This window comes from Pleurodeles waltl, chromosome 4_2, assembly GCF_031143425.1.
Source record: "Pleurodeles waltl isolate 20211129_DDA chromosome 4_2, aPleWal1.hap1.20221129, whole genome shotgun sequence".
Lineage (NCBI taxonomy): Eukaryota > Metazoa > Chordata > Amphibia > Caudata > Salamandridae > Pleurodeles > Pleurodeles waltl.
The window spans coordinates 640,349,528-640,362,596 of record NC_090443.1 but is presented as its reverse complement, the minus strand read 5'-3'; the positions used below and the strand labels follow the sequence as shown (position 1 = coordinate 640,362,596).

At 40.1% G+C, this 13,069-nt stretch overlaps 1 protein-coding gene across 6 annotated transcripts in view; it reads left to right on the top strand.

Annotated features, from left to right (window-relative positions):
- The window catches only part of ADGRL2 (adhesion G protein-coupled receptor L2), a 228,396-nt gene extending 219,671 nt beyond the window's left edge, over positions 1-8,725 (top strand). For 2 of the 6 annotated variants that reach the window (XM_069232207.1, XM_069232206.1), the window contains 4 exons: positions 235-363; positions 671-767; positions 3,529-3,657; positions 6,739-8,725. In XM_069232207.1, the coding sequence (XP_069088308.1) occupies positions 235-363; positions 671-767; positions 3,529-3,657; positions 6,739-7,490 (1,107 nt within the window). In that variant the 3' untranslated portion in view covers positions 7,491-8,725. Of the gene's footprint in view, positions 1-234; positions 364-670; positions 768-3,528; positions 3,658-3,864; positions 3,947-4,444; positions 4,594-6,738 lie in introns of those variants that run through there. The other 4 variants (XM_069232209.1, XM_069232208.1, XM_069232211.1 and 1 more) reach the window with 3 other exon arrangements.
- Positions 8,726-13,069: the final 4,344 nt, after the last annotated feature.

The window sequence follows — 13,069 nt, the reverse complement described above, 5'->3', positions numbered from 1 at the left end:
CTTATTTAAGTAGATTTGTCTCTTAAAATTCAGATTGCAAGATTGTGTTTTTCTTTGTATGCTATTTTTGACAAGCGCAGCTTCAAAACATTTTTTCTGACACAGTAAAGTCTCAAATATGATGTAAACGGCTGTACAATTTGTGGAAGATATGAACTAGATTTTTGCATTGTATAAAATCAAGTGCACTTCTTTAAAAGAAGCTGTTCAACTGTTCCTCATTTTAAAATCCAGGTCCGCAAGGAGTACAGCAAGTGCTTCCGACATTCTTACTGTTGCGGCGGACTCCCAACCGAGAGTCCGCACAGCTCAGTGAAGGCATCAACCACCAGAACGAGTGCTCGCTATTCCTCCGGCACACAGGTAACTGTGTTTTGACAGCGACTTTTAATTAACATTATTTATAGAGTGCCAAAGGGGACCTGTTCAGATCCACTAATTGTCTACTCATTATAATCTCGATTTTTAATGCATGAATTTTCTCATGTGCGATCAAATATTTCTTAAATGACATTCGTACCTTTCCTTTGTAGTCAGATACCTTATTTTCAACATTATTTGACATACGAATGTCTGTTTCAGTAAATCAACGACTGACTGATTGTCGTTCACGTGCAACAAAAGATGCACATATATATTCAATACACTGATTTTGATGCTTTTTTTCTAGAGTCGTATACGAAGGATGTGGAACGACACTGTACGAAAACAATCTGAATCTTCGTTTATCTCAGGTGACATAAACAGCACCTCCACACTTAATCAAGGTACGAAATCAATTTATTTCCCTATTTTTTTTTTTTTTTTCAGCATAAGTAGTTTTCAAAAAACTTCATCTTCTTTTAGTAAGACTCACATTTCCTATTTTTATATAAAAGTACAATCCCTGTCTTTGGAGGCAACAATTATTTTTGTGATCCGTGCTCATTCAAGCCTTTTTCTCTATGGGCACTTGAGTTATCCATTTATGGAGTGTGAATATAAATATGGGACATAAATTATTTATCTTAAAAGCTGGAACATAATTCTAAACTTTCAATGGCCTTTTCATTTGAGCTGAAGATAAACAAGAGTGAAGGATTTTGACTGGCTCATGTGATTTTTATGAATTTATCCGTTATTTTCCTATATTTAAGCTCAATTCATTTCTTGCAAGCACCATGAGTACTGAAGGAGGCAAACTAGATTTTTAAATCTAACAAAGGCGTTTCTTGTAGTAGGTCATTTAATAGATGACTAACATTTAAGTTAATAAAAAGAAATCGCTCTACTAGTGGTTGATCTTGCATTTGTTCTTTGCAGTTAATATCTGTCAATCTAATTTCAATAGATCATGCATATTAAATGTTTATTTTGATGCCTCGTTTAGGAGTAACTCAGCAAAAGCTGTGCTGGCAGTGATTTCTCTTAAGAATCATCCTCATTCTATTGCCCACATAAAATTTGATATTTTTGTATTCATTGCGCGATTGGCTTTTTCTTTAACCTATATTACATATAAGCCAATTCTCCCATATAATTCTTGCTACCTACAAGTATGTTTTTTCTTAGCCCTGCAAATATCTTTTGTTATTTTGCCCAACATGTTGGTATTCTTTGTCTTGATATTCCAACAATTTCTTAAACATTACATACTAATTTATAAGATTTAATTGCCAGTTGCAATTTAACACTCAGGCCCTCATTACGAGTGTGGTTGTTTTAAGACCGCCACACTTGCGGTGGTGGTCTGGTGCGCGGCCGGCACGACTGTCTGACTACCACATTAAAACTCTGGCGGTCGAACCACCAGCTCCTCCAAAATCTTGGATTCTGGCGGTGGCGGAGATCCTAATCTGCCAAGGCAGCACTGCACGGGGTAACATTGCCATGAAAAGGCTGGCGGAGAATGGGTGTAGGAGGCCACAGGGGGGGGCCCTGCACTGCCCATGCACGTGGCATGGGCAGTGCAGGGCCCCCCCTGCCCAGCCCCATCATAATGTTAACTGGCTGCTTTGCAGACCGTGAACATTGCAAGGGTGCTGGTGCACCATGCAGGCTACAACATTGCAGCTGGCTCGATTACGAGGCGGTGACAATGCTGTAGCCTATTTACCGCTAGGCTGGTGGGCGGAAACTGAGGTTTCCACCATCTAGCCTAGCGGGAAACTCTTAATGGGGCCGGCAGGGAGGTAGCCTGTGTGGCGGCAACCTCCCTGTCGGAAGTTCAGTGGACGGTGAAAACCGTCCGCCGAACTCATAATTACCCCCTCAGTCTTGAATTACAATCACTTTTACATTTCTTTCTTGCATGGTCACTAAATAAAATTGAAGAATACAGGTGGGGTAACATACATCACATTCAGCCTAAACTGATTTTGCTTCAAGTTTAGTCATCAGGGACAAGTTATACCACATTTTCCCCAATGTAATACCATTGGACGTAAAATAAATACCCAGACCTCATTTGCTGTTCAATAGTCCATAGTTCGGCCTGTTTTAAATTCTGTTAGTTGAAATAAAAAAAATAGATCATGAAGAATTCTGCATTTCTGTGGTCTCTGTTGTGTGTAGCCTTCAGTGATATGGTCTGTGCATCATCAGAAACCTCCAGCTTTGCTCCTCTTAGGCACGCTCCTGTGTACACAGGAGGTCAGGGATTGAAGGAACACAAGAATAAGACATCAAGAATTGCCCTTTACTAATATTGAAGTTGATTAGCAAAGGATCGTTGGATGTTTCCCGTATTTTTACTCACAATGTACCTTGGGTAAACCAGTAGCACAAGTTTCTTGTGCTGCCCGTGAGAAACATTTCATGAGTATATATAAATATTAAAAACATTTAACTTGAAACAAATAATGTTGAAAACATGCCTTTCACTTCCTTCACTGATTTTGTAAATGTTGAATGTAAGTTACAATGTTTATTTTGTCTGCCTGAAATGTGAACAATGTTTTTACATAGATAATTAATTTAGCATGCAATGTATAACTTCAAAGCCTAGCTCTTTCTTTTGTAAAGAATGTCTGTTTTAGAATGTATTTATGTAAATTGTTATGCTTTTCTGCAGCATGTGCTTTTGCATAAACCATGCAAGGCTTTTTATTGCAGTTTGTTTTGTCTCCGTATAGTTTTTAGCCCTTATGCTTCTGCCATTCATTTTTCAAGTATTTTGTTTATTAGTGACTGTTTTGCATCTGTGTGTGCATGACGTTTGGGAACTGTTTCACATGTATATTGAGGTGAACCATCTTGAGGCAGGAGGTTTGATGGCAGCATTTAATTTCCTTTCTGGCTTGGTAGTAATTTTGCATAAATCGGATAATGCCATTCTCAGCACTTGTTTATTTTTGGGACTAAGAAAGCATTAGCTAAATGTGGCCACTCTCCCTTTTTCCGAAGTTACAATGTCACATACCGATCGGCCATTCGTTGCCATGTAATATTTGATTAGTTATAAAACGGTAGCACTGAACAGACTGCTTTAATTGGTCATGTCTGATCAAAGTCAGGAAACTGATGTCTTTCTTTGTTTCTTTGCTTTAGGAATGACTGGCAATTACCTACTAACAAACCCACTTCTTCGACCCCACGGCACTAACAACCCTTATAACACATTGCTCGCTGAAACTGTTGTGTGTAATGCCCCTTCTGCTCCTGTGTTTAACTCATCAGGTGTGCAAACCTTTCTCATTTAAAGCTGGTCGTCTTTGCTCGCTTTGCTCTTCTCCAGCCTAAGCTTACAGTAGCGCAGCACCATGTTGTACCTTTCTAACCGATACCGCAGCATTGCCCATGCCAGGCTTATAAAACTGCACTATATTATAGGAATGTGTGAGCTAAATTAATATTTATCAGTAATTGTCCATGTTTTCAACACAGGTGGCATAAATCTTAATATACTATTACAGGACTGACACCACATGGTCTGAGAGCCCATCTGCAAGAGTTATATCATTTAGAGGTACCATATCTATATAATATTAGGTCCATTTGGTTCGAAAGTTGATGAAATCAGCTTATGAAGTTGATCTGATGATTTACAGTAGTGCAAGGCATAGTCACATAAGGAGTATTTGTTAATGCGTAAAGGCACAGTCTATAGTATGGTGCAGCTCTATGCTGGTGAAATGTGTCCCGGTGTTTTTGTAGGTGCAAGAATCTGCTAAAAGGCAAATTTGTGTAGATTGCAAGCTATAGATTGCACTTGTTTTCCATTATGTTGCGTATATTTAATCTATAATTAGTATTTATTAACACGTATGTATTTCTGGTGACCTTTTGTCATGTCATAAGTCGCTTTTAATTTAATCAGCATTTTAACAATGCAAAATCTCTATATGTGACCTGTAAAACCCTGTTTCGCCTTTCGAGGTTCTTTTTAACTAAATTCGGTTTCTTTTTTTTATTCTCTTGTTTTTGTTTTTATTTTTGTCTCTAATTTTTCTTCGCTTTCCTCTAGCGACCTACAGAGAGACAAGTATGGGAGTAAAACTTAACTTTGCCTATCAAATGTAAATTTTTTCAGCATGATTTTTATTGGGCACCATAAAAATATAACAGTATTCATGAAGTAGACTCAGCGGGCAAGTGGTTCACAAGTGGAATTTCCCATTCGTCAGCCCAAAATAAAAATAAAATCCTAAATTAATGTATGTATGTTTTAAAAACTCCTAATTGGTATTTTGGAAACAAATGATAATCCGGAATGCTGAAATAATTTGCGGTTTAAAAAACACTGTCAAGCAGAAATGTTTAATTTATTTACCATATCTACATTTCCACAGTATTATTGCTACAGGCTATGTATGGAAAGACTATAGTGAATTACCTGATTTTTGGGCAGCAAAACTCTTCAAATGAGACAAAAAAAATTCTACCGCGCTTAAAGCTGCCGTTTATCTTAGAATGTATGTTTGTCCAGTTTAACATGCAATACTATGTGCTTCACAGAAGTGTGAAACAAAAACGCTCACTTGCTTGGGGAAAACGGCTGCGTCTTTGTTTTTCTTCAATTTTTATTTAAAAAAAATACGTACTAAAACAATATAGGGACGATATGGAATTACAAAACTACAAAGTCTCTTATTCAAAGTCAAAGCGGCCTCCCAAGCAAACGTCTTCATCACTTGTCCTAATTTTTTTCACGAGGGAATCTGGAATTGTTCTGAACCGGTTGCAAATTTTTCATATTAACAACTTTGAAGTCGGTTGGTTTACTGTAACAGTGGTGTTCGATACCGCTGGATGCTGGACTGCTTTGAGGAGCAGATACCATCGTTTTTAAGGGTTTCTGACGTTTTAAGATAATCTGCAGCTTTAAGCATGAGAGATGGCAAAACTCGAAATTACAGTATTTTTTCAAACAAGAATTTGTTCATACACTCCTCCAAGCCTTGCATATAATGCAGCAGCCTCAGTGGTCAGTGGCATTGCTACACCATTCGTTCATGTTTTTAGGACTATTTCTGTGGGCCATGTGTTCTAAGAAATATGTCCCCATCTTACTCCATACCACAAATCTTTTTATTCATGCTTGGCATTTCTTTTACTTTTTGCGGGAAACCGTGTTGTGCAGGTTTTATGTCTTTGTGTTTGAATGGAAAGTACATTTTATTTCAACAAGAGCATGTCACCACGAAAAACACTTCCTTTAAAATCCGTCATTCATGCCCGCCTCCAGTTTCACTAATTTTCATTCTTCCAACCGTTTAACTGTGTTGGCCAAGGCTCAATCAACTCTTCCCATTCCACAATAAATATTTATTTCTTTGAGCCATACTTAAAGACATTCCAGACATTTCTGCATTTGACCTTGGTGTCCACGGATTTCTTGGGCCTAACTCATAATTGCCTGCACGGGTTCATTTAGTGCTGTCACTGTGACTGATGCAGACTGCAGGGCTGCAGGTGAACTATGACCTATGGAGGCCTTATGGCAGTTGCTGGCAGACAGAATATTAGTGCAAAAATTGATTTTAACTAGAAAAGAGGCTGTTATTGCTGGTGATCTAATTTGCTGAACCCTTGCTCTAACAAAGTTGCTGAGAAGCTTAGTAAATCTTCATCATGTTACAATAAATCATTTTACTTTCTTTTATATATCAGCTACTCTTAGGCCAGATAGCCTGAGCAGACAGACATGATGTGAGTTGTCCAAAGTGAGTCATTCCACCTGCTGTCTGTTGTAATTTGGGTGGTACTTGTCGGCTCTGGTCCCTTGTGTGAAAGATTGACTGTTGCACATCTGTTACTTACATGTCCATTGGTTTCATTATTTTTCTTTTCTTCATTATCAGAAAAAGGAAACCCTAGAACTGTTAACATAGTTGCTTGCCAGTACCCATGGGTCAGTGTTGTACATTTCCCTTTTATGTATGTTTCTATGCTGTTTTTTTTATTTAGTGTTGTTTAGGACAAATTTTGTTTTATTTTTCAAAATTGTGCTTAAAACAATGTAAATGTTTCAAATGCATTGCTTTGCATTCTATATGCAAGGGCATGGAGTGAACGATTTCTTGTGGGAGGCTCAATTTGACACTACAATGTAAAGTTTTAAAATCCGTGAACGTCAACTATTGATAAAACATCTTTCCTATAAGGTGTGCAACTTAATGTCATATGTTAATTTTCTTGATGGCTTACCTAATGACAACTTTGTCCTGAACTACATTAAATAATTTGTAAGCATAGAGCAAACACCCTAGTGAGTAAAGTGGAACTGTAACGCCATGTTTCATTTTTCTTTTGTTTCAGGACATTCTCTGAACAATGCCCGGGATACAAGTGCCATGGATACTCTACCGCTAAATGGTAATTTCAACAACAGCTACTCACTTCGCAACGGGGACTACAGCGATAGTTTGCAAGTTGTAGATTGTGGCTTAAGTTTGAACGACACTGCTTTTGAAAAAATGATAATATCAGAACTAGTGCACAACAACCTACGAGGCAGCAGCAAAAACCACAACCTAGAGCGCGCACTACCAGCCAAAGCCGTAATTGGAGGAAGTAGTAGCGAAGATGATGCCATTGTAGCAGATGCTTCATCTTTAATGCATGGCGACAATCCAGGACTAGAGCTTCACCACAAGGAGCTGGAGGCACCACTTATTCCACAACGGACGCACTCACTTTTGTACCATCCACAGAAAGTGAAAATCGAGGGAACAGACAGCTATGTATCTCAGTTAACATCCGAGACTGAGGACCACATGGAGTCTCCAAACAGAGACTCCCTGTACACAAGCATGCCCAATCTGAAAGACTCTCCCTATCCAGAGAGTAGCCCTGATATTGAAGATGATCTCTCTCCATCAAAAAGGAGCGAGACTGAGGACATTTACTATAAAAGCATGCCAAACCTTGGAGCTGGCCACCATCTTCAGATGTATTACCAGATAAGCAGGGGTAATAGCGATGGATATATCATCCCTATAAATAAAGAAGGCTGTATACCAGAAGGCGATGTTAGGGAAGGACAAATGCAGTTGGTGACAAGCCTTTAATGGTGTATTTAAAAGAAATCCTAAAGGCCACATTAAGATTCATCTGGTCTTTTTCAGACCGCCCCCATCTGCTGAAAGACCTATTCTCTTGCCACTTGGTTATCAGCGTGGAGGTAATGAATGGACCTTGTAGTTCTGTGAATTTTTTTTTTTATAAAAGGAAAACTTTGTAAATACACAGAGTATACTAAGAAGAGATATTTGTTACAAAGAAAAGATACCATCAAGGTATTCAAAACTCCTGCTGCTGAATCATGGTTATAGGAAGGAACATTTTCAGCTATTTTGCTGCAGCAGTTTTCAAAACAAATTTGTAAATATGGCTGCAACATTTTTGTAAGGCCTACATTGTATTATATACAAGAAGTAGGCTATAAAATCCTGTGGGACAGATTTACTTTATAGTAATACTTCTGACAAGACTTGCAAAAGCGGGGCCGGAAACCTGCATCAGTTTGCAGTTCACTGCAGACAGTTTCTCATCAAAGGCAAAGACTGAAAACATGTCTAACCACTAGCAATCAAGCCACAGGCCTTATTTCATATTTCTTTAAATGTACAATGAACTATTCTCATGAAAATGGTAAAATAAATTATATTTTGTTCTATTGCTATGATAAAAACACTCATGTCTAATAGATATGGTTGTCCGTAAAATAAGTTCAAAGGGTTTGCAGAAAATATTGTGAAAAAGCTCTTGGTTGCACATATGTTAAAATGGGTTTTCTTACACATCATGGCTACATCTTAAAATACAAGTTCTAACTATGTACACTTGTTTCCCCTTAAACAGTGTTTTGTTTTCATGAGCTTGGTTTGTTATTTTCAGATTTCCTATTGCCAAAATTGTTTTATGGAGAGAAAAAAATCTTTCCTTAGGGTGTTGCAACATGACATGTGCAATCGGCTGCAGTACAGGTTGTAAATGATTTTGCTGTTAATTCTTCAACAGTGAAATTAAAGGGCACTGGACACTTCTCACCGCATTTCTAGTGAATGAAAGACATCAGGTTTTTTTAAAAAATAAAGTCTGAAATATTACTCTTCCATGTTACTTTTGCCTATATTTACCAATTAATTTATTTTATGATAAAAATCTAATGTACATTTTCAGCAAAATTCAGCCTTTTCATCCTTTTGTGTAAACCTGTTAATAATGAGCCCATCACTAATATCCAATGTAAAGTTTAACACCTGTTTGACAGTAAATAAATGTGAATTTTTTCAATAAGGCATATTTGAATTGCTGGAGTATGTACAGAATAATGTACTGACAAAGTTGCGGAATTTGCTGTTTGTTGCACACCAACACTTGAAGAATATATTGTCTTTCTGCCGAACAGAGGTTCAGTGACCAGAATTAGCTTAAGTGTGTGCATTCTACTCTTTCTATTCTACTATTTGCAGGCTTCATTAATGTTTCTCAGATGGACTTCCCAAGCTGCTTATATAGATATTATATTGGATATTCTGGATAAAACCTATTTCTTCCTATCTTGGCAAAGACAGCCATTTAAATAAGATCCAGATGCTGAAGTTACACTACACTCTGCACACTAGCATTGCATCATCATCATTGTATTCTGGTGCCTCAAGCCAATGAATTGCTGTATGAATGCACTCCACTTGACTAGGTGTTTTTAAAACTGCATTAGTCCATACATCATGGGCATATTCCCCTTTATATGCTACAGTTCTGAGTTGATTTATTTTTTTAAAGAAAATCAATACATTTTTATAGATTTCAGATGTAGGATCATGGCATTTTGTTTGGGATGTTAGGATTTTCTGATAGCATATACATTCTGTCACTTCTGTCTGGTGACCCTCTTCTCTCTTCATTCTTCCTCACACTTCACTGGGTGTTGGCAGGAGTGGCCAGGCGAGGCAGCATATGGGTAGGGTGCTGGGCACAGCCCCACTTGCACTTCAATAGCACTACTCTGCTCACAAACAAAAAACTTCACACTAGCATAATGTGACTGCAGACTGGGACAAGGACAGGAAATAAGGAAATCCAGACTCTTCTGTGTGTGGGTAATTCTGGAAGCTTCTCTCCCTTTAAAGCTAGCAAGAAGTATAAAAGACTGTCAGACCCTCTCCTCAGTAAACTCCTGTACTTGTGAAAACTACAGAAGCAGGACTGCCCTGCTGCCTGAGGTATGTCCTAATGTGTGGTAAGGGAAACTGGGCCTGCTCCCTTCATTCAAGGCTACCTGAGTGACTCCAAAGGCTAGTTAGCTGGCCTCCTGTTCTGAGTTACAGTAATCCCACAAGCTCCAAAGGCCTCCCTGCAACTGTCCAGTTGACCTGCTTCACTGGACCTGCCCGAGCCCTGCTGCCGTATGATGGGGGTGAGTTCCTGATCCCCAAGAGGTGCTCCCAGGTTCTAGACGCTTAGTGCGGCATCAGTTGAGCTCTTCCTGCAAGAAATGGGTAAATCTTAAAGTTTTGGGCTTTTCACAACTGTGAATGTCCCCATTTGCACCAAGATCCTTCCCCCGTGCTAAGCGACAGCGAGAAGCTCCGGTGAACCCGACTTCGCGCTACAGCATAAGACCGCGACAACCGGCATTGCAAAATCTGCACTTCACACTACAGTATCAACCGCCCGCGGTGACCGCCAACACAAACCTCCAGACATCACCGCCTGTGACGCCCAAAAGGATCTTCATGCTGCAGTGACAACTGTCTGCGAGACCCGGCCTGCTCTTTGTGCTACAGCAATGACCATCGGTGACGCTCTCACTGCTCCTCTCGGAACACTCCACCGTGAGCAGGACTCTTTTTGCTGGACTTCAGAAGATGACTTTTTTAGTGGGACTAACCTGGTCCCTGGATCCAACCCTCGCTCCATCTTGTTGGCCTGAACTTGTGAATATCACCCAGTCTCTAATGTCCAGTTGACAGGTGGCGCTTTGTGCTTTTAAGCAATTACCTTGAATCTTATCTTTGAAATTATATAACTCTAGTTCTACTGATCTTTTTTATTTTTTTGGGGTGGGGCTTTTCGTGCTTTGTGTTTTTGCTTTATTACTGTTTGAGTGCTGCATAAATTCATTACACTTTTCCTTTAAGGTAAATCTGACTGCTTTTTGTGCCAAGCTACCAGAGGGTTAAGCACAGATTAATTTAGTGACTTTTTGTGGTTCACTGTGACCAGGATTGTGACTTTTGCTTGAGAATGTCTCTTAGCCTCTCAACCAACAACACAGTTCCTTACACTTACAGGGAGTGCAGAATTATTAGGCAAATGAGTATTTTGACCACATCATCCTCTTTATGCATGTTGTCTTACTCCAAGCTGTATAGGCTCGAAAGCCTACTACCAATTAAGCATATTAGGTGATGTGCATCTCTGTAATGAGAAGGGGTGTGGTCTAATGACATCAACACCCTATATCAGGTGTGCATAATTATTAGGCAACTTCCTTTCCTTTGGCAAAATGGGTCAAAAGAAGGACTTGACAGGCTCAGAAAAGTCAAAAATAGTGAGATATCTTGCAGAGGGATGCAGCACTCTTAAAATTGCAAAGCTTCTGAAGCGTGATCATCGAACAATCAAGCGTTTCATTCAAAATAGTCAACAGGGTCGCAAGAAGCGTGTGGAAAAACCAAGGCGCAAAATAACTGCCCATGAACTGAGAAAAGTCAAGCGTGCAGATGCCACTTGCCACCAGTTTGGCCATATTTCAGAGCTGCAACATCACTGGAGTGCCCAAAAGCACAAGGTGTGCAATACTCAGAGACATGGCCAAGGTAAGAAAGGCTGAAAGACGACCACCACTGAACAAGACACACAAGCTGAAACGTCAAGACTGGGCCAAGAAATATCTCAAGACTGATTTTTCTAAGGTTTTATGGACTGATGAAATGAGAGTGAGTCTTGATGGGCCAGATGGATGGGCCCGTGGCTGGATTGGTAAAGGGCAGAGAGCTCCAGTCCGACTCAGACGCCAGCAAGGTGGAGGTGGCGTACTGGTTTGGGCTGGTATCATCAAAGATGAGCTTGTGGGGCCTTTTCGGTTTGAGGATGGAGTCAAGCTCAACTCCCAGTCCTACTGCCAGTTCCTGGAAGACACCTTCTTCAAGCAGTGGTACAGGAAGAAGTCTGCATCCTTCAAGAAAAACATGATTTTCATGCAGGACAATGCTCCATCACACGCGTCCAAGTACTCCACAGCGTGGCTGGCAAGAAAGGGTATAAAAGAAGGAAATCTAATGACATGGCCTCCTTGTTCACCTGATCTGAACCCCATTGAGAACCTGTGGTCCATCAAATGTGAGATTTACAAGGAGGGAAAACAGTACACCTCTCTGAACAGTGTCTGGGAGGCTGTGGTTGCTGGTGCACGCAATGTTGATGGTGAACAGATCAAAACACTGACAGCATCCATGGATGGCAGGCTTTTGAGTGTCCTTGCAAAGAAAGGTGGCTATATTGGTCACTGATTTGTTTTTGTTTTGTTTTTGAATGTCAGAAATGTATATTTGTGAATGTTGAGATGTTATATTGGTTTCACTGGTAAAAACAAATAATTGAAATGGGTATATATTTTTTTTTTGTTAAGTTGCCTAATAATTATGCACAGTAATAGTCACCTGCACACACAGATATCCCCCTAACATAGCTAAAACTAAAAACAAACTAAAAACTACTTCCAAAAATATTCAGCTTTGATATTAATGAGTTTTTTGGGTTCATTGAGAACATGGTTGTTGTTCAATAATAAAATTAATCCTCAAAAATACAACTTGCCTAATAATTCTGCACTCCCTGTATGTATTCCAATCCACTTTCCCACATAGTCCAAACTATTAAAATAATTTCAACCAACTGCACGAAGAGTGCCTAGGAACCCAAGGAAGATTGGATCGGACTTTGAGAGTGAGCAGGACATTGGTGGAGAGCGGGGCGTGCTGACGCTCATTGTGAGCGCCAGTGCTGTGAGCGTTGCATGCGGTGCTGCGATGGGGCCTGTGGGCCAAGGTGAGAGTAGCTGGCGACCGGGCAGCGGCAGCAACGGCGTCCAAGTCTTCCGAGCCCTCCGAGATGCAGGAGCTGCCAAATCCTGCCAAACCCAGTCCTAAAATGATCCGTGAGGCCAGGAGAGGCACAGAGCAGCCGGGAGAGGGCGTCCACGGTTCCTACAGGACTGCAACATTCCGCACTCCACCAATGGCTACCACAGTGGAAGGAAGGTCAGGAGAACGAGGGGGTGGAAAACTGCCCCCATTTTTGCAGGCTATTGCTTATAATGCCTGAACCTGCCTGTACCTACATAGTATCAACTCTGGCTTCAGTTCTTAGTCCTCCGCCTATGTACCCTGTCTGCCTGCACTCTTGCACTTCAAACAAAGGGGCATATAAAGATATAAAGAAATAAGAATATAAAGATATACGTGGCTGTAAAAGGGTCGCTCAATCTCTGCCCGACCACTCTGTCACTAGCGAGGGATTGATTTGCTGTTTGGACAGTGATTGTGCTATTAGGATTATGCAGTGAGGATGTGCAGAGACATTTGCACTTTGAGACATTGAGATGTCCGTTGAGAGATAAGACGATCTGCACAGGAGA